The 23,187-nt window shown below is 40.4% G+C and overlaps 4 protein-coding genes across 4 annotated transcripts; 1 reads left to right on the top strand and 3 right to left on the bottom strand.

Moving 5' to 3' along the window:
• Positions 1-3,385: 3,385 nt before the first annotated feature.
• LOC121976680 (cell division control protein 48 homolog B-like) lies at positions 3,386-8,806 on the bottom strand. The gene is made up of 12 exons (XM_042528954.1): positions 8,484-8,806; positions 7,001-7,045; positions 6,543-6,598; positions 6,297-6,446; positions 6,124-6,231; positions 5,907-6,006; positions 5,481-5,771; positions 5,222-5,391; positions 4,595-4,723; positions 4,225-4,318; positions 4,072-4,149; positions 3,386-3,967 (listed from the first exon to the last, which is right to left on the bottom strand). Exons 1-12 carry the CDS (start codon positions 8,625-8,627, stop codon positions 3,671-3,673), a joined length of 1,662 nt encoding a protein of 553 aa, XP_042384888.1. The 5' UTR covers positions 8,628-8,806; the 3' UTR covers positions 3,386-3,670.
• Positions 8,807-8,890: 84 nt separating this feature from the next.
• On the top strand, positions 8,891-10,989 carry LOC121976678 (pentatricopeptide repeat-containing protein At3g29230-like). Its single transcript, XM_042528952.1, has one exon. It carries the CDS (start codon positions 9,006-9,008, stop codon positions 10,815-10,817), a length of 1,812 nt encoding a protein of 603 aa, XP_042384886.1. The 5' UTR covers positions 8,891-9,005; the 3' UTR covers positions 10,818-10,989.
• A 136-nt stretch (positions 10,990-11,125) lies between these two features.
• On the bottom strand, positions 11,126-12,924 carry LOC121976679 (cyclin-A3-1-like). The gene is made up of 7 exons (XM_042528953.1): positions 12,497-12,924; positions 12,181-12,413; positions 11,943-12,095; positions 11,828-11,861; positions 11,602-11,751; positions 11,392-11,526; positions 11,126-11,303 (listed from the first exon to the last, which is right to left on the bottom strand). The coding sequence occupies exons 1-7, from the start codon at positions 12,827-12,829 to the stop codon at positions 11,232-11,234; spliced, it is 1,110 nt and encodes a 369-aa protein (XP_042384887.1). The 5' UTR covers positions 12,830-12,924; the 3' UTR covers positions 11,126-11,231.
• Positions 12,925-13,842: 918 nt separating this feature from the next.
• LOC121976677 lies at positions 13,843-17,138 on the bottom strand. The gene is made up of 2 exons (XM_042528951.1): positions 16,722-17,138; positions 13,843-14,172 (listed from the first exon to the last, which is right to left on the bottom strand). The coding sequence occupies exons 1-2, from the start codon at positions 17,025-17,027 to the stop codon at positions 14,053-14,055; spliced, it is 426 nt and encodes a 141-aa protein (XP_042384885.1). The 5' UTR covers positions 17,028-17,138; the 3' UTR covers positions 13,843-14,052.
• Between the last annotated feature and the right edge of the window lie 6,049 nt (positions 17,139-23,187).

The raw sequence follows: 23,187 nt of genomic DNA, 5'->3' as shown, positions 1-23,187 counted from the left end.
TAAGAAAGCAACACTTATAGCCAAATACCTACCTAAAGACAAAGAAAGCTCGTCTGAGATGAGCATCGACGAAGGAGGAGAGTCTTCAGAAGAAAGTTGTGACGAAGGAGGAACATCGGAAAATGAAATAATAATAGTAAGTAAAGTATGTTCCCAATCCCCTGACGAACTATTTGAGTTCATTAAAATATTTTCTAAAAGTATGATTAATTTAGAAAAACAAAATGCAAAGTTAAAATTAGCTTTAGTAAATGCACGCAGACTAGAAGATTTTGATAATTTAAAAATAAAAAATTAATAGCACAAATAGATAAATTGAAAAATGACTATGCATGTTCAAATATTCCTCGAAATTCTGCATGTTTTAATTTTTCTTCTTCAAATTATAGGAAGTATAAAGGATTAAACTGGTACATACGATATCATCAGGACCAAGTTAGAAAATTATCACCAAAATATATCCCAAAAAATTTTTAATTAATCTAGTTGAAAAGAACATATATTGGATTCCAAAATCATGCCTTAATTAAATTTTTATGCATATCATATTTTTAATTGATTTAATTTTTGTTACTTGCTTAGAATTATCAAATAAATTATGTTGCATAATTTCTATTATAAATTAATTGATTCAAATTTTTCTGAGAAAGAAGGATTCACTACTCATCTATAGAATTTTTTTTTACCGTTGTATTATTTTTTTATATATTTTTTAAAATTTATATTTTTAATTTAAATTTATTTTGTAGGGTTATTCTTACAAAATTTATTTCCCTTTAAAACTTTATCATGTTCTCTATCTAATAAAATATTTTTAAAATTTTTTAACCATTGATGAATTTTATATAAATTATTTATCCAAATGTAAATTTTTAATATTAAAAATTCTTAAAAAGTTATTTTTTTTTAAATTTATTTTTTATGCAAAGATACTTGCTATAATACATACTCAAAAAAAAATTTTAAGATTTTTTGAGTTTAAAAAATATTTTTAAGATTTTTTTCAAAAATACATCCTTGTATAGAAAATATTTTAATTCTGCTTAAATTTATTTAATAATTTAGTAAAAAAAATTTACAGCCTCGAGTATGTCTGTTTTACCATATAAAAATTTTCAAAATTTTTATACTATTAAAAATATTTTTCAAAATTATTCTTTCCAAAAATAATTTATAAATTATAAAAATCTAAATTTTTAAAATTTAAACTTAATAATTTCTTTCTGGATGATAATCATCTTAGTTTTTATCTCTTAGACTCTGTTTTAAATTTTTTTTTTCAAGTTAGTTTCATGACCTACCTCATTTTTAATGTGATCAAAGGGAAAGATTTAGAGATTAACTCTAGGGGAGGGTACTTTTTTTTTTTTAAATCATGTACATGCTATTTTTTTTTTTGTTAATTGATTTTAGTTTACCCTAACTTAACTTGGGATTACTTACATTAAAAAGGGAGAGATTGTAAGTACTCCGTATAGTTTTCATGTGATTATCCAAGTTAAGTTAGGTGTTGTTATGCTTTGATGTCCTGTGTCTGAGTGTGCAAGAACTTAAGAGCACAGGAGGTCAAGCGAAAGACGCAGTTAGCAAGAAGGATGACACGAGAGAAAGTCGACGTGGTTGGTGCGTCTGAGAGACGAGGCGCTGTGGAAGAGTACGTTGGCGGACGAGAAGAAAGCGCGCGGCGTTTTCGAGGGACGAGAAGCCGGAGCGGAAGGTTGCTCGAGAAGGTCAAAAAATGGGTTCGGTGAGCCCTATTCTGGATAACCGAAATCACCCAAGCGAGCGGAGCCGAAGCGGAATACCCAGACGAAAAGTCAACTTCAGGTTGACTGAAGTCCAAGCGCCCGAAGACATTCCGGGCGCCCGGACCGGCTTGGTCCAGCCATGGCGCCTTGGCGACGCACCTTGTGCGAAAGCGGTTCGAGCGCCCAAAACTCTTCTAGGAGTCTCGATCATGACTATAAATACAACCCTGATCCTAGTAGCTAAACACAACACTTGTAAACGTTCTACTTTTAATTTAGCTTTGTAATTGAGTGCTTTAACTGTTGTAAGAGACTTCTCCGCCCGAAGGAGACTTTAGTGGGCTTTTAACGTCTTGGATTAATAATCTTCTGATTGCAAACCAAGTAAAATTTTTGTACCTCTTTCTCTTGTTAATTTGCTTGTCATTTCCTTTTTTTTGTACAAGTATTTATGTTGATAAAGCTATAACTCGAGAAAGACGTTTGCATTTTTTATTTCAAGCGATTCACCCCCTTTAACAAGCCGCAAGGGACCAACACTTTCAGTTTCTTACATCTCTACATAAGATCAAATTACCGATATATTTATTAAGTCATTATTTAGATAACGTTTCACCATGCTAGCACTCAAACTTAACATTCAAGTACTTCCGTTGAGTTTGTCGGGGGTCATGATAATAATAGAAAATAATTTCGATTTGATTTCAATCAATCGAGATTTATCATATTTGGCATCATAATCAAGATTGACATGAATCAATAGCAAAAATAATATTTTTAAATTTATTATATTCAATACTATGATTATAATTATTATGATTATATTTCATATTTAATTTTTCTATTATTATTTGAACAACTTGTATAAATAAGTCTATTGACTTGAGTAATAATATGATATAAAAAAATATATCTATTCTATTTATTTCCTCTGTCTATCCCTTCTACTTCTACACATACTACATCGACTTCGTTCAAGAGTCAAGAAGCCCGAAATGTCAAGAGTCTAAGAAAATGGGAGGCATTTAGAAATCAAGAGGTCAAAAAGCCGGGAGACCTTTAGGGGTCGAGAGGCCAAGGAGCCGGAGTCCTTTAGAGGTCGGGAGGGCAAGGAGCTAAAAAGTAGGGTCAGGCAGCCCAAGTAGTTAGATATTGATTTGATCCTCCGTTGGAACTATCTCATTAGATCTACCCATCTTTTTTATCCACACGACGTCCTACTGATTATTTCCTGGAGCAATCATCAAGTCAAGGACATAAGGACTCATCGAAACAAGGGACCCTGGTGCTTGATCGGCCAACGACCAAGAGCTATGATATGCCGCCGGGTCAAGAGACTCAAGGCTCAACCGACCAAAGGATTTGGAGTTTCAATAAGGGACCCGGAGGCTCGATCTACCAGGGGGGGGGCGGGAGATGCAATATGCCCCAGGTCAAGGGACCGGGGCTCCCTAGATTTGTAACGTTTTTATATGGTACATGACAAAGTTGTTTCTCAAAATACTTGATTGCATTCTAAAAGTTACAAAGTTCACAATAGACATTATTTTTGGAATTACGCGATCGATTTAGATTTAGTAATTATCCTTATATTCCATGCGTCCAACTGAACCTTGTTCTTTTTTTTCCTTCTGCAGCTTGGATGACAATGCCATGTTAATGTATCAAAACTGTTGGAGGAAGGTCATGGAGAAGAAGAAACAAGATCATAATTCATCAATCATTCTCTTGGATTTGGACTTGCAAATTATTCATCATTCTGATTGCATCTAGTTTATCAATTCTTGTTTTTCTTTCCTCTCCATCTTAGTGCAATAGTAAGGACTTTGGAGCAAGCTGTGGCCGCTGCTGATCTTGCCGACTCAACTGAATTGAGAGTTGGGCGACTTAACTATATGCTGTCGGATAAACAAATCAAAGTTTCATCTATGGAACTTTGCCCTGGCATATTCATCGACCTTTGATTGAGTCAGGGAAGGCCTGAGAGCATCTCTTGCGATTTGGAAATGCCGGTCACTGACAAATTCGGTAGATTTATCTTCTCTGAGTGCCGCGATGCCTGCCTCTCTACACAGTCCTTCAAGATCTGCCCCAGTGAAAAGATCAGTACATTCTGCAATCTTTTGGAGATCGACATCTTCCCCTAGCTTCATCTGTTTTGTGTGGATGCGTAATATTTCATGCCGGCCTTCAGCATCAGGTGGCGGTACATACAGCACCTAGAGCACAAACAAAATCATTACATCGGAAATAAGAGATGCCGCCAACTATAAAACTATGATGAAGAAAAAGGAAAAATGATGTATGGGTTATGCGGGGATACTGAATCAAAACGACCAGGACGCAAAAGAGCAGCATCTATCGCATCGGGTCGATTTGTAGCAGCTAAGACGACAATTCCCTGTGAGTGGCAGGGCACAAACCGAACAAATCAGCTATAGTTGAGCACCATTAACTGAGGATGGTATGGACTTACCGTAGCTTCCTCTAAACCATCCATTTCGGTCAATAAGGTAGTCAGTAGTCTTTCTCCAACGTTGACGTTACTGCCTGAGTTTTCACCATGGCCGCTACCGAAACATTAACCAAACTCGAACATAAATTAGTGATCTAAAAGCAGAGCAACCATGCGCATATATTTCAAGAATCCTTGTGAGCAGCAAAAGATGCTACCGAAAACTTCATATTATGATTAAACTAGATTATGTGCATGTATGAGAGAAAGGATATGGAGATGGGACCGGAAAGCACCTAGAGGAGAAAATTTCAGAATTCTTTTCAAAGGAATGTGAGATCATCAAGTCATTGTATCCTAAATGGTTGAGATTATCGAAATGTATGTTTACCGTTTTGGAGCAATCGAATCGACCTCATCAAAGAAAATGATGCTAGGCGCAGCAAGACGCGCCTTCTGAAATATTCTCCGCAACAATGCTTCCCCTTCTCCGACATACTTAGAATACAGCTCCGCACCACTGCACAATAACTAAAATTGATCCAAGGTATAAAGAAAAGACCGATCGAAAGAGAAAAGGAACCTGCTGAATCAGACAAAATGAAATTCATCCATTCCATAGACAGAAATAAGCAAGCCTATTTCTCTTGATTAATACCATCTAAATAAGATAGCTAAATAAAATATAGAGTGGACATATGAACTCGGTTCCCATAGACTTCATTGCAATGCAACCACAAGCACTGGGCTTCCAAATCCCTGCAAGAGAAATATCGAAAAAAAAATCTAGGTTTGACTATATGGACAGTAATCCAATTGAGAAAAGAGGTTTTAATCCAGACGAATATAGGAAGATTCCAGGGGAAAAAAGACTTTGGCAAGTAAAAAATATTCTATAGATGCAGTAAACATTTTTCAAGTTGATTCTTGTTTTGATTGCTTTGCCATAACAGATTTGCGGCACTGAAATTTAAGTGTATCAGTCAAAAAATGGATTCATTGAGATGTAAAAGGTAACCTCAAGGAAAAGAATGAGGCTTGGGAAGCAGTAGCGGCAGCCTTAGCAAGGGTGGTCTTTGAGCACCCCGGTGGCCCATGTAACAGAACTCCTCGAACTGGTGATATTCCTAGTCTTGCAAATGCATCAGCATGCTTAATAGGCCATTCAACTGCCTGTTTATGTTTTTTCTGTTTCAGACAACAAGACCGTTCGCCAACCTAGTTAGATAATGATGCTCGGTAAATATTTGATAGATTGAATAAACAATGGACTTAACCTTCAAATCTTTTAATCCTCCAATATCATCCCATGACACTTTTGTGACCTCCTCAGTGATACCTTTTGTTACACTTGGACAAACCTCAGATCTAGCAGACTCCCAATCTTCCATCTTTATGACAATTGTAGCTCCATCTCCACCAGGAATTGTTCCTGACAATCTGCGATGTGCAAACCTAGAAGCCTCTCGGACAAGGGCCTCTAAATCAGCACCAACGTAGCCATTACAGGAGGTGGCAATTGCTTGCAGATCAACATTGTCATCCAGTTGAAAATTCTTGGAGTAGAGCTGAATAAAATTATGACAAAATAACTTGCAAAGATAAGGCTAACACATCTTTCAATTTACAAAAAAAAATGTCAGGACAAATCTAGCAAGATATCAAAGAAGAGTTTTGTCAGGAAATATATAATCAAACCATACCTCAAGAATCTGAAGGCGTTCTTCCATTGTCGGAAGTGTAACTTCAATCTCCGAATCAAAGCGCCCAGGCCTGCGCAATGCTGGATCGATTCCATCCACTCTATTGAGACACGATTAAGCAAGCAACTAACACTTAGCTTCATAAAACAAGGCAATTTGCACAGATGCAGAAGTACACAAAAATAGTTGTATCTAATATTCCCTGCTTAACACTAACCGGTTAGTGGATGCTACAACAACTATGTGAGGGAGAGATTTGGATCGAGACTTATTTCCATCCATCAAAGTAAGAAGCTGACCTACTATTCGAGTTTCTTGCTCTCTCCTGCCCAAACAAAGGTCAATCCACAGACAGAAAAAAAAAAAAAGTACTTCAGACACAAGAGATACCTAGAACTGCGATGGGGACAAATGGCATCAATTTCATCAATGAAAATGACAGATGGCTTCCCTGATGACGCATATGAATAAGCTTTAGTAAATGATTCTCTTAAGAACTTTTCACTTTCTCCAGCATATGATTTATGAACAGAATATGGACTGCAGAGAATACACACATGAGAACGAAAGAACAACATACATATAAGGCGAGAGTATATGATAAGCCTTGTTTCTTTAAAGACTCTTCTACATTACCTGATCATTGTCAAATGCCCATCACATTCATGAACAATAGCTTTCACCAGACTAGTCTGAGACATGGAAAATATCAAATTAGTAAAGTGAAACTGCATCCCAATAGCTTTGACATAGGAAGATCATGGTCAAGTGTTCAATTGCACTACTGAGCTACAAACACTAAATCAACCCCAGCATATTGCACTATGGTCAGTTTGAAATAAACATTAAAAAGTAATTTTTTTTACCATGCTATATCAGAAGTTTCATGATAAATCAACCTACACTAACACCACCACAAACTTTTTCACCATAGTAATTGCATTCTATTAGGCCAAAATGATAGAGAAAATTCATAACCCCAAAAACTATCATCTGTTTTTTGTTTAACTGAAAATGAAACAATGTTAAAAATGCCACAGGCAATAATTATATAGGTAAAAGGACTACTTTGAGTAGAAGAGGTGATTGGTTACCTTTCCTGTGCCTGGCGGACCATAAAGAAGCAACCCTCTTGGCCACTACAAGATGTTGCAAAATAAGCTAAGAAAGGAAGAAGATACAGTTTACTGAAAATGAAACTAGTGATCTCCCAAAGGTCAACTTGAACTGTATTTGATACAGACTGGTTACATGATTTATAGACATAATATAAAAACCTAAATATGAATAGTTTTATTTAAATAATTAATTTCATCTAAATATATTCATAAGAAAGGTATGATTTAGACTAGGCTATATTTTATTTTATATATTGCTTGTCCTCGAGCTAAAGCATAGATACTATGTCTATCCTATTACAAAATTAGAAAAAAATATCCTAAAGAAACCATGATCCTTGAAAGTTCCGTCAACATCGACACTAGGTGAGTGGCAGTGAAAGCATTTCAGTCATTCTCCGCCTCAATATGTGATAAAGGGGCAGTAGCGAGAGGCACTTTAGACGACGCTATCGGTCAATTTCTCCACTTGAGTAAAAAATAGGTGATGGATTAAAGTGATTGAGTTGAAAGATATAATCTTTGTCATCATTGGTGGCTAAAGGTCATACATTGACCTCAGGCGCCCCCACACGACTGGTCCCACAGTCATTTATAGAGAGTTAAATCACGGGTGGCTTTGTCTTTGAACAGTGACCATTGCATGGGGGAGGGCAGGAATCTAGCAAGCATTTCGCTGCCAAGAATTGACCTCCAAACCTCTTGGTGGCAACACCCCATGCAATGACCATCTGCCCGTCTCGTGAGGACATAATCTTTGTCATCATTGTTACTATGCATGTAGTGCAATAGTGTAAAGGAAGTAACACATCGTGTGCAATGCATGCATTAGTCACACCAATGTTCTACTATACTTCACACAATTCTTACACTTGGTTTATTACAAAGAAAGAAAAATAAAGAAGATGAGTGGGGCGATGGAGGAAGGTTGCTAACTCAGTCTCTTTTTTCCCTACTCATTCTTGATGTGTGTCTCATAGACATATTTTTTTCATATGCATCCTAATCGCACACGCTAACACTACAGGCCATATTGCTTTCTTTATGTTTTGTTGCACTTCATGCAAGACAACAACGATGAAAAAAATTGTATATCCTTCTCAATCTCTTCTCATGCCTCATTTGCTCTAATGCTAGAGGTTTCATCACCTTACTTTCCTCTCAAGCGAAAAAATCAATCAATAACAGATCATCTAGTGTCTCTCGTTGTTGCCCTGTCATCACTTAGCTAGAATAATAACCACTATCGAGTCGTTTAAAGTGTTTTCATTGCCGGCTACCTTCTGTTCACATCGACAAAATTTTCAAATATTATACTTCTGCACATTGCTTTTATAGTCTATGTAACAAGCTAGACATATGTAAAATTTGTTTCTAGAATAAGGGGCAATTTTAGATTCTATATATAATACAAAATTTTCTTCTTACAATTGTGCAAAAAGATGGGGAAAGAAGCAACCTTGAGGCCAAGATCGCGCGCTTCCTCGGCATAGATAAAAGGATAAATTATAAGCTCTCGAAGGGCTTGAATGGCCCTGCTATTACCAGCAATTTCATCCTCAGCTCTCCAAACTCCCTCCTTTCTGCTACCGTTTCCCTCCATCAAAGAAGGGGAGGTAGTTCGCTAGCGAAGGAGAGCAAGAGAGGAAAGCAAGCTACGGGACGGAATCAGCCAAGGGATGGAAGGGAGGAGGAGGAGAGCGGCGCGGGGGTGAAAAGGCGGCCGATGGCGGCGGCTCCGTCGGCTTGCTCCCGTCCGCTCGATGTTTTGTCACCCAGTGAGCGGTTCGGATTTTGTTATAAAGCAATTCGAGAAAGGTCGTGGATCCGTTTAGTTATTGCAACGGATTTTTAATAAACGGGTGCTTGTGGCCGCTTTTGATCCCTACAATTCTCGTGGCTTCGTCCGGCGAAGAAAAGGTATAGTCACGTCGACGAACACGAGCGCCGCTGCTGCTCGCGGCGAAGCTTCGCCTTCTCCATGTCCGTACTCTCCCTCCGCCCGCCGCAGTGGACTTCTCACCGCCGCCTCCTCGAGCAGAAGCTCGTCGACCTCCACCGCTGCTCCGACTACGACCACCTGCGCCAAATCCAGGCACAGATCCTCAAGGCGGACCTCCACCGCGACCTCTTCGTCGCCCCTAAGCTCATCTCCGCCTACTCTCTCTGCCGCCAGGTCCTCCCCGCCGTTGCCGTCTTTCGCCAGGTTCCCTTCCCCAATGCCCACCTCTACAACGTACTCATCCGCGCATTCGCCGACAACTCCCAGCCTTCCTTGGCCTTCTCTACATTCTCTCAGATGCAGAAAGATGGCATTTTTCCTGACAAATTCACCTACTCGTGCTTACTTCGTGGCTGCTCCGGCACCTCCTCGTTCTCCCGCGTCCTAATGATCCACGCTCATGTCCTAAAGTTTGGGTTTTTATCAGACATCTTTGTTCCCAACGCTCTCATTGACTCATACTCCAAGACTAGCGCTGCAGGCTTCGCGGAAGCTAAAAAGGTATTCGATGGAATGCCCGAAAAGGATGTTGTATCGTGGAATTCAATCCTTGCCGGAGCAGTTAGAGCTGGAGAGGTCGCCGAGGCCCGACAGCTGTTCGAAGAAATGCCAGAGAGGGATATCATCAGCTGGAACACTTTGTTGGATGGACTTGCTAAAGCCGGTGAGATGGAGAGTGTTTTCGACTTGTTTGGTAGAATGCCTGAGAGGAATGTGGTGTCATGGTCGACGATATTGTCAGGATATTGCAAGTCAGGGGACCTGGAAATGGCGAGGGCTCTGTTCGATAAAATGCCTGTTAAAAACTTGGTCACTTGGACCATCATCATAACTGGATATGCTGAGAAAGGCCAAGCAAAGGAAGCCTCTCGCTTGTTGGATCAGATGGAGGAGGCAAGCCTTGAATTCGATGTTGCTGCTACTGTAAGCATATTGGCTGCTTGTGCTGAATCTGGCTTGCTTTCCCTTGGCAAAAGAATTCATTCCTATGTGAAAAGAAGTAAACTGAGATTGTCTACTCATGTATCAAATGCGCTGATCGATATGTACTCCAAGTGTGGCTGTATCGACAAAGCTTGGAGTGTATTCAAAGAATTGGTTGACAGAGATTTAGTGTCCTGGAATTGTGTGATCCAAGGGCTAGCTGTGCATGGGCATGGAAAGAGAGCTCTGTCTCTGTTTGCCCGGATGAAGATGGAAGGCATCAGGCCTAATGCTGTGACATTCATCGGCGTTCTTTGTGCTTGCACACACATGGGACTCGTCGAAGATGCTCGCTCTTTCTTTTACAGCATGGAAACAGACTATGGCATTGTGCCTCAGATTGAGCACTATGGTTGTATGATTGACGTTTTAGGACGCGTTGGGTTTCTTCATGAGGCGTTCCACCTCGCAAAGACAATGCCTTCTGAGCCCAATGCAATCATATGGTGCAGCCTTTTGAATGCTTGCAGGCTCCATAACAATGTTGGTCTTGCAGAGGAGGCAGTTAATCAGTTGGTAAAATTTGAACCTTCTGATGCTGGGAATTATGCAATATTGTCAAATATTTATGCAGCTGCAAGACAATGGGATGGAGTGGCAAAGGCAAGGACCAAGATGAAAGGTATAGGAAGGCCAAAGCCAGCAGGCTCGAGCTGGATCGAGCTCGGAGATACAGTGCATGAGTTCACTGCAGGGGATAGAAAACATCCACAAACAACTATAATTTTTAAGATGCTTGATAAGTTGAGCCATCACATTGTGCAAGTTGGCCATGCTCCAAAGGAAATGGCAATGTTACCGCAATAAAGATGGTGATTTCTGCTATCAATGTGGAGAAGAACAAAAAAAAAAAATTCTACGAAGTTCACAGCATTGTGGACACAGAAGATACAGCAATCTCAGCGATTTCTTTTCTTTGAACATAAATCATCATGCTATTAATTAATTGCTTCAACATACAAGAATACATTTTCTCATATTCACACAGGATTGAGTTTGATGTGAGGTTACCCATCTATGATACCCTTGAAAAGGGATTCCCTCTACAAACAAAACTTCAATCAAAAAAGGCCGATGGCTCATCTGGAAAACAACCAGATTAAGACATAAATAGCAACAATATCACTCGGAGCAATCATTTCAAGCTCTCTGCTTCACTCAGTCACAGGGAAGTGGCAATGTTGCTGAGAACTGGAAACACTATCACATTTCTCAGAGACATTATTCCTTGGGCTCCTCAAAGTAGATTGCGGGCACATCAGCAGAAGGAACCAATGAAGACACACACTTGAACTGTAAAAATAACACAAGTTAAAACATAAGGCTTATGGTAACCACAACAGCTGCATTGATACACTTTTGCCTCATTAGATAAACTTACTCTGTGTTGATTGTATTTATCTCTGATAGCAACCAAGCCAGGAGCTTTGTTTTTCAGTTGCAGATCAAGTAGAGCATGGACACAATCTTTCAGGTCAACTCCATTATAGCCAGTGCACTCAATTAATTTCTTGCTCTGCAAATTAAAAAGAATTTAGTTATTAACAAAATTTAGTTATAACATAGATCTAGCTCAAAGTAATTGTCTTACCCAAGGATGTCTTTCTACATCAATGGTGTATCTAGAAACAAAGACAACTGAAGCAGCAACTAGAGATGGCAAAAATTGGAGGCATCCATAATCCAGCAAACTCAATTCAGCAAGGAAACAACTCAAGAACTCTAGCTTCAGAGGTGGATACTGCAAAAGTTTGAAGAACCATCAGCAAATTGTATAGCACAGTACTGTAACAACTAATTTTTCAAAAGATACTCACTTTTTCATCTTCCCGACCAGCCTGAGAAAAGATCCTAGAACAAGGAATCAATGGATTTGATTAGATGCATACACACTGACAACAGGGTAGAAGTTCAAATAGACAAAACCAATACCTCAAGAAAGTGTTGATGGTAGGATTTCCCAACTCAAACTTGAGAAAATTTAGAATGTCGCTCTCCAGTTTCACAACTTGTTCCGACGTGTAAGTATTATCCGTGATGTAACAAAACTCTTCGACAGTGGGCTGATCGACCTCTTCATACTTCCTGCAATTTTTTCTCTTTTTATCAGTAAATCAGAAATGGATAGCAGCTGAACGGCAGTCAGTTAAGAGAGGCTGTTGGAACTTACGAGGCAATGAGCATGGAGGTCACGCCAAGGAGCTGCAGATTCGGCTTTTTGATGGCGTTGAAAGAGAGGAATCGATCAATGTACGAGACAGAGAGGTAAACGGTTTCAGATAGCAGCTTGTATTCCTCTGCTACTTCAACGAGCCAATCCACCAGAACCGCCCTCATATTGACGTCGATGTCCTTCTGAACTGTCGCCATGTAATTTGCCACTGGCCTGTTCTTGGCATCGACCTGGGAATTCAACGAAGGCAGCGACATTTAGTATCGATTTTACCTTTGATCTAAGAAAAAAAAAATGTTGGCATGAGCCTAACCTCCTTAGATCTGAGGTAGCGATAGATGTCCGAAGCATAAGGCTCATCGCTTCTGGAACCCGGTTCTGACGAGTATGAATTAACCGTCGGAGCGATAACAGAGCCCTGAGCCTCCCTACTCCGATGCTGCAAATTGGGCCTGTGAAGCGGCGGGGTGGGAGGACTGGGTATGAGGAGAGGGGCGGCGTTGGAGAGGAAGGGAAGATCGACCAGCTCGACGCGTATCTTTTTGGTCGGGCGGTGAGGATCGGCATCATAGGCGAAGGCGGCGACTCTCTTGGAGGCGGCGGTGAAGGAGGTGAGGTGAGGGGCGCAGTTCTCCTTGTCCGCCATGGATGATGTGGAGGGGGATGAGGGGGATTTGTATAGAGAGAGAACCGCGCGGGGAAAACGGATGCGCCTTTTTTTTTTACGAGCGATTAGAAATCGGGAGGGCGGTTAGGGGATCGATGGAAGTGGAGGAGTTCGAAATCAAATTTGGAGGTGGGAAGTCTCAGGATTTGGGGTAAAATAAAGGTTTGCGGATTCAAGTCGTCGCGCGCGGCGTCGAGTGGCGGGAGGGTGAAAGAGGAGGAGAAAAAATCGAAACAGTTTGCATCGATTAGATTTGGGTTTCACGCGCCGCCAACCCCGCGGTTCATGGAGCGACGCCACCCGGTTCGGTTCGCTGGATTGCGGGTGAATCTGCGTTAGATTGTGTCCGATTGACGTGGCAAATTGATACGCGCCGAATGGGGAATTAGATTGTGATGATGCTAATAATTCTAAACATAAACAATTTTCATAGGAACGGAAACTTTTTACAATATATATATATATATATATATATATATATATATATATATATGATAAAAAAAACTCCAGAAAATATCTGGCTTGATTTCCAGAATTTTTTTTCAAAATTTTCTCTTATAAATTCGTAAAGAAATAATCTAGTAGATTCATGTATTTCTTCTAATTATATTAGAATAAATAGTTTGTATAAAATAATATAATAATATTTTGCTCTCACTCTGCGTTTCTTACAAAGAGAGAAAATTTAAAAAAAACAAATTTATCAAAATTGATCTACACTTTGAAGTTTGATCTGACATTTCGGTAACAAAACAAAAAATATTATAGGATGTTCCACTTCTAATATCAATAAAACCTTGAATGGCATTTTAAAAAAATATTAATCTCAAATTTATAAAAAATGAATTATAAAAAAGAGACCAAAGTAAACGGCTAAAAAAGCAGAGTTAGCAGTTTGGGGCTTTACAGTGTTAAGTTATTCAATGGCAAGTTTAATGATTGAAAGCCACAAATGAAGATATCATACTTGCAAAATTAGCCAGCCAACAATGGACACGAGAATTTAAAGGTAGATAAGATAGAGGATCAGGATTAGCCATACAACTAAGTCGATAAGATAGAACTGTATTTTAGTCATTAGCATAGGAAAATAAGACCAAAAAAAAAAAACAGAACAAATAACTTGTTGGTCCATGGATAAGTTATGACAAGAACTTATAGCCATCCATATACCAAAAACTAGCTAATGTCACAGTACTTTTTCACTTTGCAAAGTGAGGGGTAATCAACCCTGCTATTTCCAGAAACCCAACTCGATCTTTCCCACCGAAAATAGCTTTTAGTTTCTCATCGCATATGATTACCTTCTTGTCATTTGGATCCTGCGAAACAAGCCTTGCATTATAGAACAATCCAATAGAAAATTAATATCAGCTAGAAGCTTGGCAGAATCTACTTAAACCGCCAGGAGATTAATGACAAATGCATTAGAGAGAGAGAGCATAGTAAAAATCACCTATACTATAATATTTATGAAGATCTATTGTAGTAAACAAGGATCGATCCTAATTCTACAAGACGTTGCAAATGTTTAGTGCCATGGGATAGTAAAAAAGATAACAAAGAAAATAAATTTTGAATGTATCTAGTATCAACCATGACAATACACATTTTAATATAAAGAAATAAACAGGAGAGCACAGGGAGTAAATACTGCAACAATTACAACGAACTACCAGGAGTTTATTTTAAGTCAAAGCAACCATCTGTAAATGAAAACATGATTTAATTGAAATAAACACAGGTTCATTATAATGCAAATTCTTCTTGATTTATAAAAATGTTACCAAACAACCTTGTTCTGATGGCATACTTGAAGACCTCAATATGCAAAACATTAATTGAATGTCGTTGGCTAACTATGAATTTTAAGACACATAAAGGACATACAAATGAAGGTATATGTATTCCTCTTATCTTCCAAGAGGAACATCACATAAGAGACTAAAATATGTATTCTTGAAGACAGCACATTGGCATCATGTGATCATTTGCATATTCAAAGCATTATAGCATAGACTGCCACAGCATCAAATTCCTATCAAACTGTGGTATGTGTCCGTGTAGTATGTGTTGAATAAACGAATGGAGAAGAAATATAAGAGGAAAGAGGCTCCATTGTGAATGGGACTTTCGTCTCACATTGGAAGTTTCAAGGCATTTTTGTTGGTTTATATTGATTCACATACATTGAGGATATGAACAAATACATGGAAGAGGCTCTCTCTCACGCGTGGATGCGCAAGGGGTGCAAATCCAAGACCCGGATTGCACTGAACCAAGTTGACTCGTGTGCGAGCGCGACCTGCGCACACGAATGTCGGGCCGATCAGGGCAAAATTTGCCCAAGTGGAACAACCAACATTTTGCCACGTAGATCTTTTACTGCTGTGAAATGGATGCATTGAATTCGAGATTAATGCAGAATAAAACCAGCCGAGTAATAATGAGTGAACGGTGACTGTTTCGCTGCTCGGCTAATAATGACCTCCGAGCAAGCAAAGCAAAGGCTCTCCATTTTTCTTTCTCCTCCTCTGTCGTGCATCTCCTACTCGGCGGAGTGCCCGCGGTAACATTCAGGTACCACTCAGCTCGCCGTGACTACCAGTGCTTGGTCGGATTCACGGTCAGTCGTTGTATCCTGGGAACAGACGACCCTTGTAAGCCTCGAAGCACAACCAAAGGTAGGCGAATCTGTTTCAAGGAAATTGCGACTCGCAGGCCTCGATCAGCTCACCTGGTCGATCTCTTTGTCAGACCGACAGACTTCTCTGCCCGGTCGGGATCTTCGCCCGGCCTGTAAGCTCGCCCGGTCGACCATTCTCTTTGACAGCTCGGCCTATCTGCTCGACCCGACCGACCTCTCTGACAGCTTGACCTGTCTGCCGACCGGTCTGTCTGCTAGACCCGGCCGACCTCTCTGACAGCCCGACATGTCTGCCGCTCAGTCTGTCTGCTCGAACCGTCCGACCTCTCTTGCTCGGCCTGTCTGCCTCGTCCGACCGGCCTCTTTGCTCGGACGCTCTGCTCACTCAGTCACTCTGAGGTTGACACTTGGATAAAAATCAACCCTTGCTGGCAGCCTGAGATCATCTGTTCAGGTCAGGTCAACTGTAAGTTGAATTTAAATTCTGTGTAATTTTTAAATTCAACTAAATCCCCTAAAAATCTCCGGCAACAGATTGTTTGTATTCCAACAGTATGTATCTCTGACTTCCTACGTTTCAAGCTTCCTATAGTCTGTTTTTTCAGTAACTACAAAAGTTAATCATCCATAATTTTGCATGGACTTCATTTGGCATAGCAACCCCAAAAATGTAATCATTTGAATTTTTATACAAATGTTACTTCCATGTGTTGTTGTGTGCGTTTTAACCAAGAACAATCCCCAATATTCTTTACTTCAAAATCACTAATCTGACAATCCAAACCCATATATCTATCTCAGTGCTAAGGTTTTCTACCAATGCTGAAAGGTGTATAGAAAAGTTTTGGCTTTGGCACATGGTGACGGCTGCAGCTTCTCAAAGTTTCTTTGTATTTTTACAATCCTATCAACTAAATATCTTTGCGCTATTCAGTAGCGATGATACCAACAAGTGATGTTAGAGTGATCTCAACTCTGAAAATTAGCATATCATGCACGGAACTAAGACTCCTAATAAAATACTAAGTTATTCTGTGCCTGTCTAGTGCAACCTCAGATACTTGTTCAGCAAACACATAAACAAATCACAGAAAAAAAATGCATGCTTAATCTGTATCAGTACAGCTAGAACAGAAGTGTATAGTCAGATCAAGGGCACATTTGACTAAGACCCAAACACGAAACAAAACTAGGATTTAGACAAAAAAGAAAGGCGGTAGCAACCTGAAGGTTGTGCTCCTTGATGTAAGCCCAAATGAGCTTGAGGGCTTGGGTGCGGGGGATTTCCGGCACGCCGACAAGCGCCTGCATGGCAGGAGAGACAGGACGGGGCTTCGTGATGCCCTTTGCGGGCTTCACTCCCGCTGCGGCGCCAGGCTTGGAGGAGGAAGCTGCTCGAACGAATGGCCCCGGCGCGGCCGGCCGGCTGGAAACGAAGGAGACGGAGACAGCAGGCCAGCGGCACAGGCGACGGTCCGTAGTCGCGAAGGAGGAAGCCGAGAAGCCACCGGAGGGGATGGTCACCGACATGGGAGAAGGGAATCGAAGGCGTCGCTGCGGAGAGTGCGATGAGTGGAGTGGATAAGAAGGGAAGACGAGGGTTTGGGAAGCAGACGATTCGAGACAGCTTTGGAGGTTTAATTGGAAAATTCCTTGATATTTGATTCTTCTTAGGAAAAATATCAAAACACCTCCCCATGTATGAGAAATTACAAAAGGATGAAAATTATGGACGCTAAAAACAAAGGCTAAAAAACAAAAGCACGTTCAAATTTATCAAATCGTTCGAAGGCCTCCCTTTTTCAAAAAAAGTGAAAAGGATATCTCAGATAATACTTTTATTTTTAATATTGTTGTAGCATATTAGTTATTAAAATGTGAAAAATTAATTATTTTATTTTAATCAAATAATATTAAAATATTTTTTTTATTAATTTTGTTACAATTTTTTAGTTTGATCAAAAATTTTTTAAAATAATTGTATAAGTTACTAATTGCCATTATAGAAAATCACTAAATAACTGCAACATTATAATTAAATGTTACATTTTAAATATTATTACATTTAAATATTTTTTATAGTCAAAATTATTTAAACTTTATTAAAATTAATTTTACTTCTAGTGAAGAAGATACTAAATACTAAATAACTGTATACAGTTATAAAAAATATTAAATAGTTATTATACAATCGTATAAAATATAAAATAATAGTTACGTATGAATTCTAAATTTTAAAATCTCGAATCTTAAATTATACATATTAAATATTATTATACTAAAATAATATATATCAATTTGTCAAAATAATTTAAATTTTATTAAAATTATTTGTTACATTAAATGTAGCATTCTAGAAAAGTAGGGCATCCTTTTATTTTTATTATTTTTAAAAAGAGGCACTAATACGAAGATTAAATAAATTTAAAGTGCCTATTTAATTTTTACCAAAAATTAAAAGATCATTTTTTTAATTATTATTTTCATAAAAGCATCCCTTGTTATAAAAAAATAAAATAACATCGATTATATTTTACCATTAAAAAGCTATTACAATTATTTTAAATAATTTTAATCAAATTTAAACAATTTGTATTAAACTGATAAAATTTATATACAAAAATACTCACTGTATTAATATTTTATCAAATTAAATCAGTTTATTTTATATATTATTATGCGATGATGAAGAGGGGTCCAGCAGTGGGTTAAAGTAGAAGAAAAGCAATAGATGTGGAGGTCAAAATTAAAACAGTCAAAGACTTAGGCCCATGAAGCAAACCAATTAAGTCAAGCGGTGGCCTCGTCTGTCCGACCGGGCATAACAACCTGGTCATCCCATCGTGCCTGAACAGTCGCTTTGGGAAAGCTCGCGATTAAGGCTAATAATCAAGCAACAACTCCCCTCGACTGCTATCCCCGAGCAGGAGGCATGTTCGATCGGACAAAAGGCAGTCCTCCGATAGCAGTACGTCCAACTGAAAAGCAGGACAATAATTTAGTGCATTACGTCCAGACGAGGACTACCCGACCGAGCAACGGCCAGTCGATCACATATTGGCCTACTAACTACCTCATCATATCTGATACATGTTATGACGAGCAGATTCAGAAAATGACAGGGATATTAAAGTCAAGGTGAGGTAGCGATCAAGGCTGGGACAGAGTGATGTTTGTTACCTAGTTCTGTTGATTGCTCTACATCAAAGTCCTACCCCGAGCATTTCCTGAGCAGGATGCTCGAATAGGACCGACCGGTTATAAACTTGATCTAATATAAGGTTACTTGTGTGCACTCAATCGGGTAAAATACGAGCGAGCTTAAAGGTACTCAGCTTTATAAAGCTCTTAAGCATACGATCTGTCGAGCAAAGGCCGAACGAACATAAGGTTGCTTGTGTGTGCTCAACGGGGCAAAACCTGAGCGAGCTTAAAGGTACTCAGTCTTATAAAGCTCTTAAGCATACGATCGATCAAGTGAAGACCGAACGAACATAAAGATGCTTGTGTGCACTCGACCAGGCAAAGCCCGAGCGAGCTTAAAGGTACTCGGGCTTATAAAACTCTTAGCATACGATCGATCAAGCGAAGGTCGAACGAACATAAGGTTGCTTGTATGCACTCGACTGGCAAAACCCAAGTAAGCATAAAGGTACTCAGCCTTATAAAGCTTTTAGCATACGATCAACCGAGCGAAGGCCTAACGAACATAAGGTTGTCTACGTGTGCTCGACCGGACAAAGCCCAAGCGAGCTTAAAGGTACTCAGTGTTATAAGAATCTCAATATACAACCAGCTTAATGACCATTCGGGATATATTCAATGGAAGGTATTCACAATATACGACCAACTTAATGACTGGCTGAGATATATTCAACGAAAGGTATTTTCAATATACGACCGACTTAATGACTGACTGAGATATATTCAACGGAAGGTATTCTCAATATACGACCGACTTAATGATCGGTCGGGATATATTCAACAGAAGGTATTCTCAATATATGACCGACTTAATGATTAGCCGAGATATATTCAACAGAGGGTATTCTCAATATACAATCAGCTTAATGACCGGTCGAGATATATTTAGCAGAAAAGTCGTCGACAACCTTATGACAGTCTGACGAACTTGTTGGGAAATTTTCCCTCGAAGCTTCTTCATTAATTAATTAATTACAGTGATACACTCCTTTGAGTATTTCATTAAGGGCCAAAGTTATAAACGACAAAGGATGCACATCTGGGGTAGAAAAAAGTTTCCTTGGAAGATTATTGCACGACGTCTAGGTTATACTTCTCTCATCTTCTAGCAAACTCTAACAAATCAGAGACCTCCTCACGATTATGGAAATTATGTAAGATAGTATAAAAAGGGGAATCCTCTCCACTGGCAAGGGATGCAACACAAACATCTACATCTGAAACCCTACTTTCCTACATATTTCCATTGTTGTTCTTCTTCCACCTTTGAGCGAGGAAATTGACTTGAGCATCAGAGGGCCTAGCCACAAATTCCCACCCCAAACTTATATCACTAACGCTTTGTTGGCTCATCTAACTGCGCACAGGATCGTTGAGGAGTTTCCTTCAGATCTCAAGAAGCTTATTGTTCGTCGAGCAATCACCTATTAAAGCTAATGCACCATCTCATTGCCTTTAGACAGGATCAAGTTTGGCATCATCTGTGGGAACTCTTCACCTAGATCTGAAGCTTTGCGATGGAAGAAGTTGGAAAACTCAATACCGTAACCTTAACGCAAGAAAATCTGGAGTTTCTCATCAACGTCAGGACACAAAAATTACTTCAACAACAACAAGCCAACACTAGTGATATGTTGCCACCATCAAATTCGGAAGCATTAGCAACCGCTCATGGAAATAGGGGTTCAGGAGGAGGGCTCTACTCGCTTGCTTCTTGTGCCTCTCTCACCAACTTGACGCCCCCAAGTTCTTTTTTGCACACCATTAGAATAGTTGGGCCAAGGAATAATACTCCAAGAGTCTTTTGTTAGTGCAATAACTCTAGGTCAAGATTGACCTGGTTTGACTAAGCTTGAGTTGGCTCAAGCTTGAGTCTTGATATTTGGGTTTTGATGTTTGACAATACATGGGCATTGCAGGTGCAATCGTCCGATTGGGGAGATTGTTGATACAATTCTCCTCTGGTCAAGTACTGATCAGTTTGATGTGAAAAAAGAGTCAAGTAAGTCAAAGTTGACTGGAAACTTGACTGGGAAAGTCCTAATTGGAGGTTAGGTAGATAGAAAATCCTGGTGAGTGAAGCCAGGTGAAAGACCTAGCGAGTGAAGTTAGGCAGTTGGAAAATCCTAGTGAGTGAAGCAGGTGAAAGACCTAGTGAGTGAAGCTAGACAGATGAAAGTCTCGGTGAGTGAAGTTGGACAGTGGGAAAATCTTTGTAAGTGAAGCCAGGTGAAAACCCTAGTGAGTGAAGCTAGGTGAAAGTCCTGGTGAGTGAAGCCAGACAAAGTGAAAGTCCCGGTGAATGAAGTCGAGTAGTGGAAAGACTTGGTGAGTGAAGCCAGGTGAAAACCCTAGTGAGTGAAGCTAGGTGAAAGTCCTGGTGAGTGAAGCCAGACAAAGTGAAAGTCCCGGCGAATGAAGTCGAGTAGTGGAAAGACTTAGTGAGTGAAGCCAAACTCGTGGAAATCCAAGTGGGTCAAAGTTGACCGGACACCTGATGTTGGAAAGTCCAAGTAGGTCAAAAGGATGACCGAATACTTGGCATGCGAAAATTCAGATGGGTCAAGGATGACCGGACATCTGGTAGAAGGCAAATCTAAGTAGGTCAAGGTTGACCGAACACTTGGTACGAGGAGAAAAGTCCAAGTGGATCAAAGGGTTGACCGGACACTTGACAAAGAAGTCCCAGCATGTCAAGGTTAACCAGATGCTAGGCATGAGGAGCTCTAACAAGTCACGGTTGACTAGATGTTGGAATTGGGAACCCTAGGCTTAAGTTAAGCAAGTCAAGGGCGGTCAACCGATTAGTCGATCGATTGAACTGAAGCCTAATCGATCAGCCGATCAATTGGGCATAATGTTGCGACAAATAGTGGTCCAATCGATCGGTCGATCGATTAGGAGCAATTGTCCTGGGTACAGAAGCTTTCCTAATCGATCAGTCGATCGATTGGGCACCTCCAATCGATCGGCCGATCGATTGGATTTGGTTTTCTCGCGTGATCGCGAGGAAGCTTGAATCGATCGATCAATCGATTCAATTCTTCGTCCAGAAAGCACAGAGACACTCTGAATTGATTGACCAATCGATTCAAGTCTCCCCATCGATCAGTCGATCGATTGGGATAGGACCGTTGCACAAGTAGCGAGTGATGGATGGCTAGGATGGCGTGAATCTGACGTGACAATCGATTGGGAGCCCTAGGAGCGCGAAGTATATAGTCGTTGGCGAGCTTCTTCTCCGCAACTCTTCTCCCTGATCTTCATGCAATTTTCTCCACATCTCTTCGCTAGTTCTTGGAGGCTTTTGGGGACAAATGTTGTTGCACTTCCAAAGATCAAGAGGCATACACAAGGTATCAAAGATCAGGCAAAAGAGTATTCTTTATATACAACTTGTATTTCTTCTTGCTTGAGTGTATTTTGTATTGAGAGATTGTACGAGGCTTCTCCACCTCCAGCTGTGACTGAGAATGAGTGTTTATTTCATAATGGAGAGAGAGTGGTGTGTGGATTCTTTGATTAATCACCTCTTCTTGAGGTGGATACCAAGTAAATCCCTTGTGTTAGCGTTGTAAGTGTTGGAACCTCAAGGTTGTTTTGGTGTGATCAACAAGTTAAGTTAGGTCCTGTGTTGTTTTAACCTTGTGTCTAAGTGTGTAGGAGCTTAGGAGCACAGGTATTCGAGCGGAAGACGCAGCTAGCGAGAAGGACAACACGCGGTACGTCCGAGGGATGAGGTGCTGCGGAAGAGTACCCCGGTGGACGAGAAGGAAGCGTGCAGTGGTTCCGAGGGACGAAAGCCAGAGCGGAAGATTGCTCGGGGAGCAAGAGACGCAGCTAGCGAGAAGGTCGGCACGGGGTGCGACCGAGGGACGAAGACTGCGGATGAGTACATTGGTGGGCGAGAAGGAAACACGCGGCGATTCTAAGAGACGAGAAGCCGGAGTGGAAGGCTGCTCGAGAAGACCGGAAGTTGGGTTCGGGTGAGCCCTTTTCCGGATGGCAGAGATCACCCAAGCGAGTGGATCCGGAGGAGAAGAACCGGACCGAGGCAGGACTGAACCAGAGAAGAGGTCCCGGACGAAAAAGTCAACAAATGTTGACTTTGGGCTCTGGGGCGCCCAGAACAGCCCGGGCCGCCCGGAGCAGCCCGGGGCACTCGGATTGGCTCCGGGCGCCCGGACCAGTATTGTTGACCAGAACGCGTCATTCGCGTTCTGAACGTTGGGGGATAAAGTTTATCCACCCCCAGGGCACCCGGAACCCTTCCAGGCGCCCCGACCAAGGCTATAAATATAGTCTTGGTCCAGAAGCTTTTCAACAATCACGAGCATTTCATTTCCAAACACTTGCACGCTTTAGTTTTAGTTAAGCTTCTGTTTCTGCGCTTCAACATTGTAAGAGGCTTCTCCGCCTGAAGGAGTTTTAGTACTTAATCTTCCTTGGATTAACAACCACATCGGTTGTAACCAAGTAAATTTCT

This window comes from Zingiber officinale, chromosome 4B (assembly GCF_018446385.1).
Source record: "Zingiber officinale cultivar Zhangliang chromosome 4B, Zo_v1.1, whole genome shotgun sequence".
Classification (NCBI taxonomy): domain Eukaryota; kingdom Viridiplantae; phylum Streptophyta; class Magnoliopsida; order Zingiberales; family Zingiberaceae; genus Zingiber; species Zingiber officinale.
This window is presented reverse-complemented; position numbering and strand designations above follow the sequence as displayed.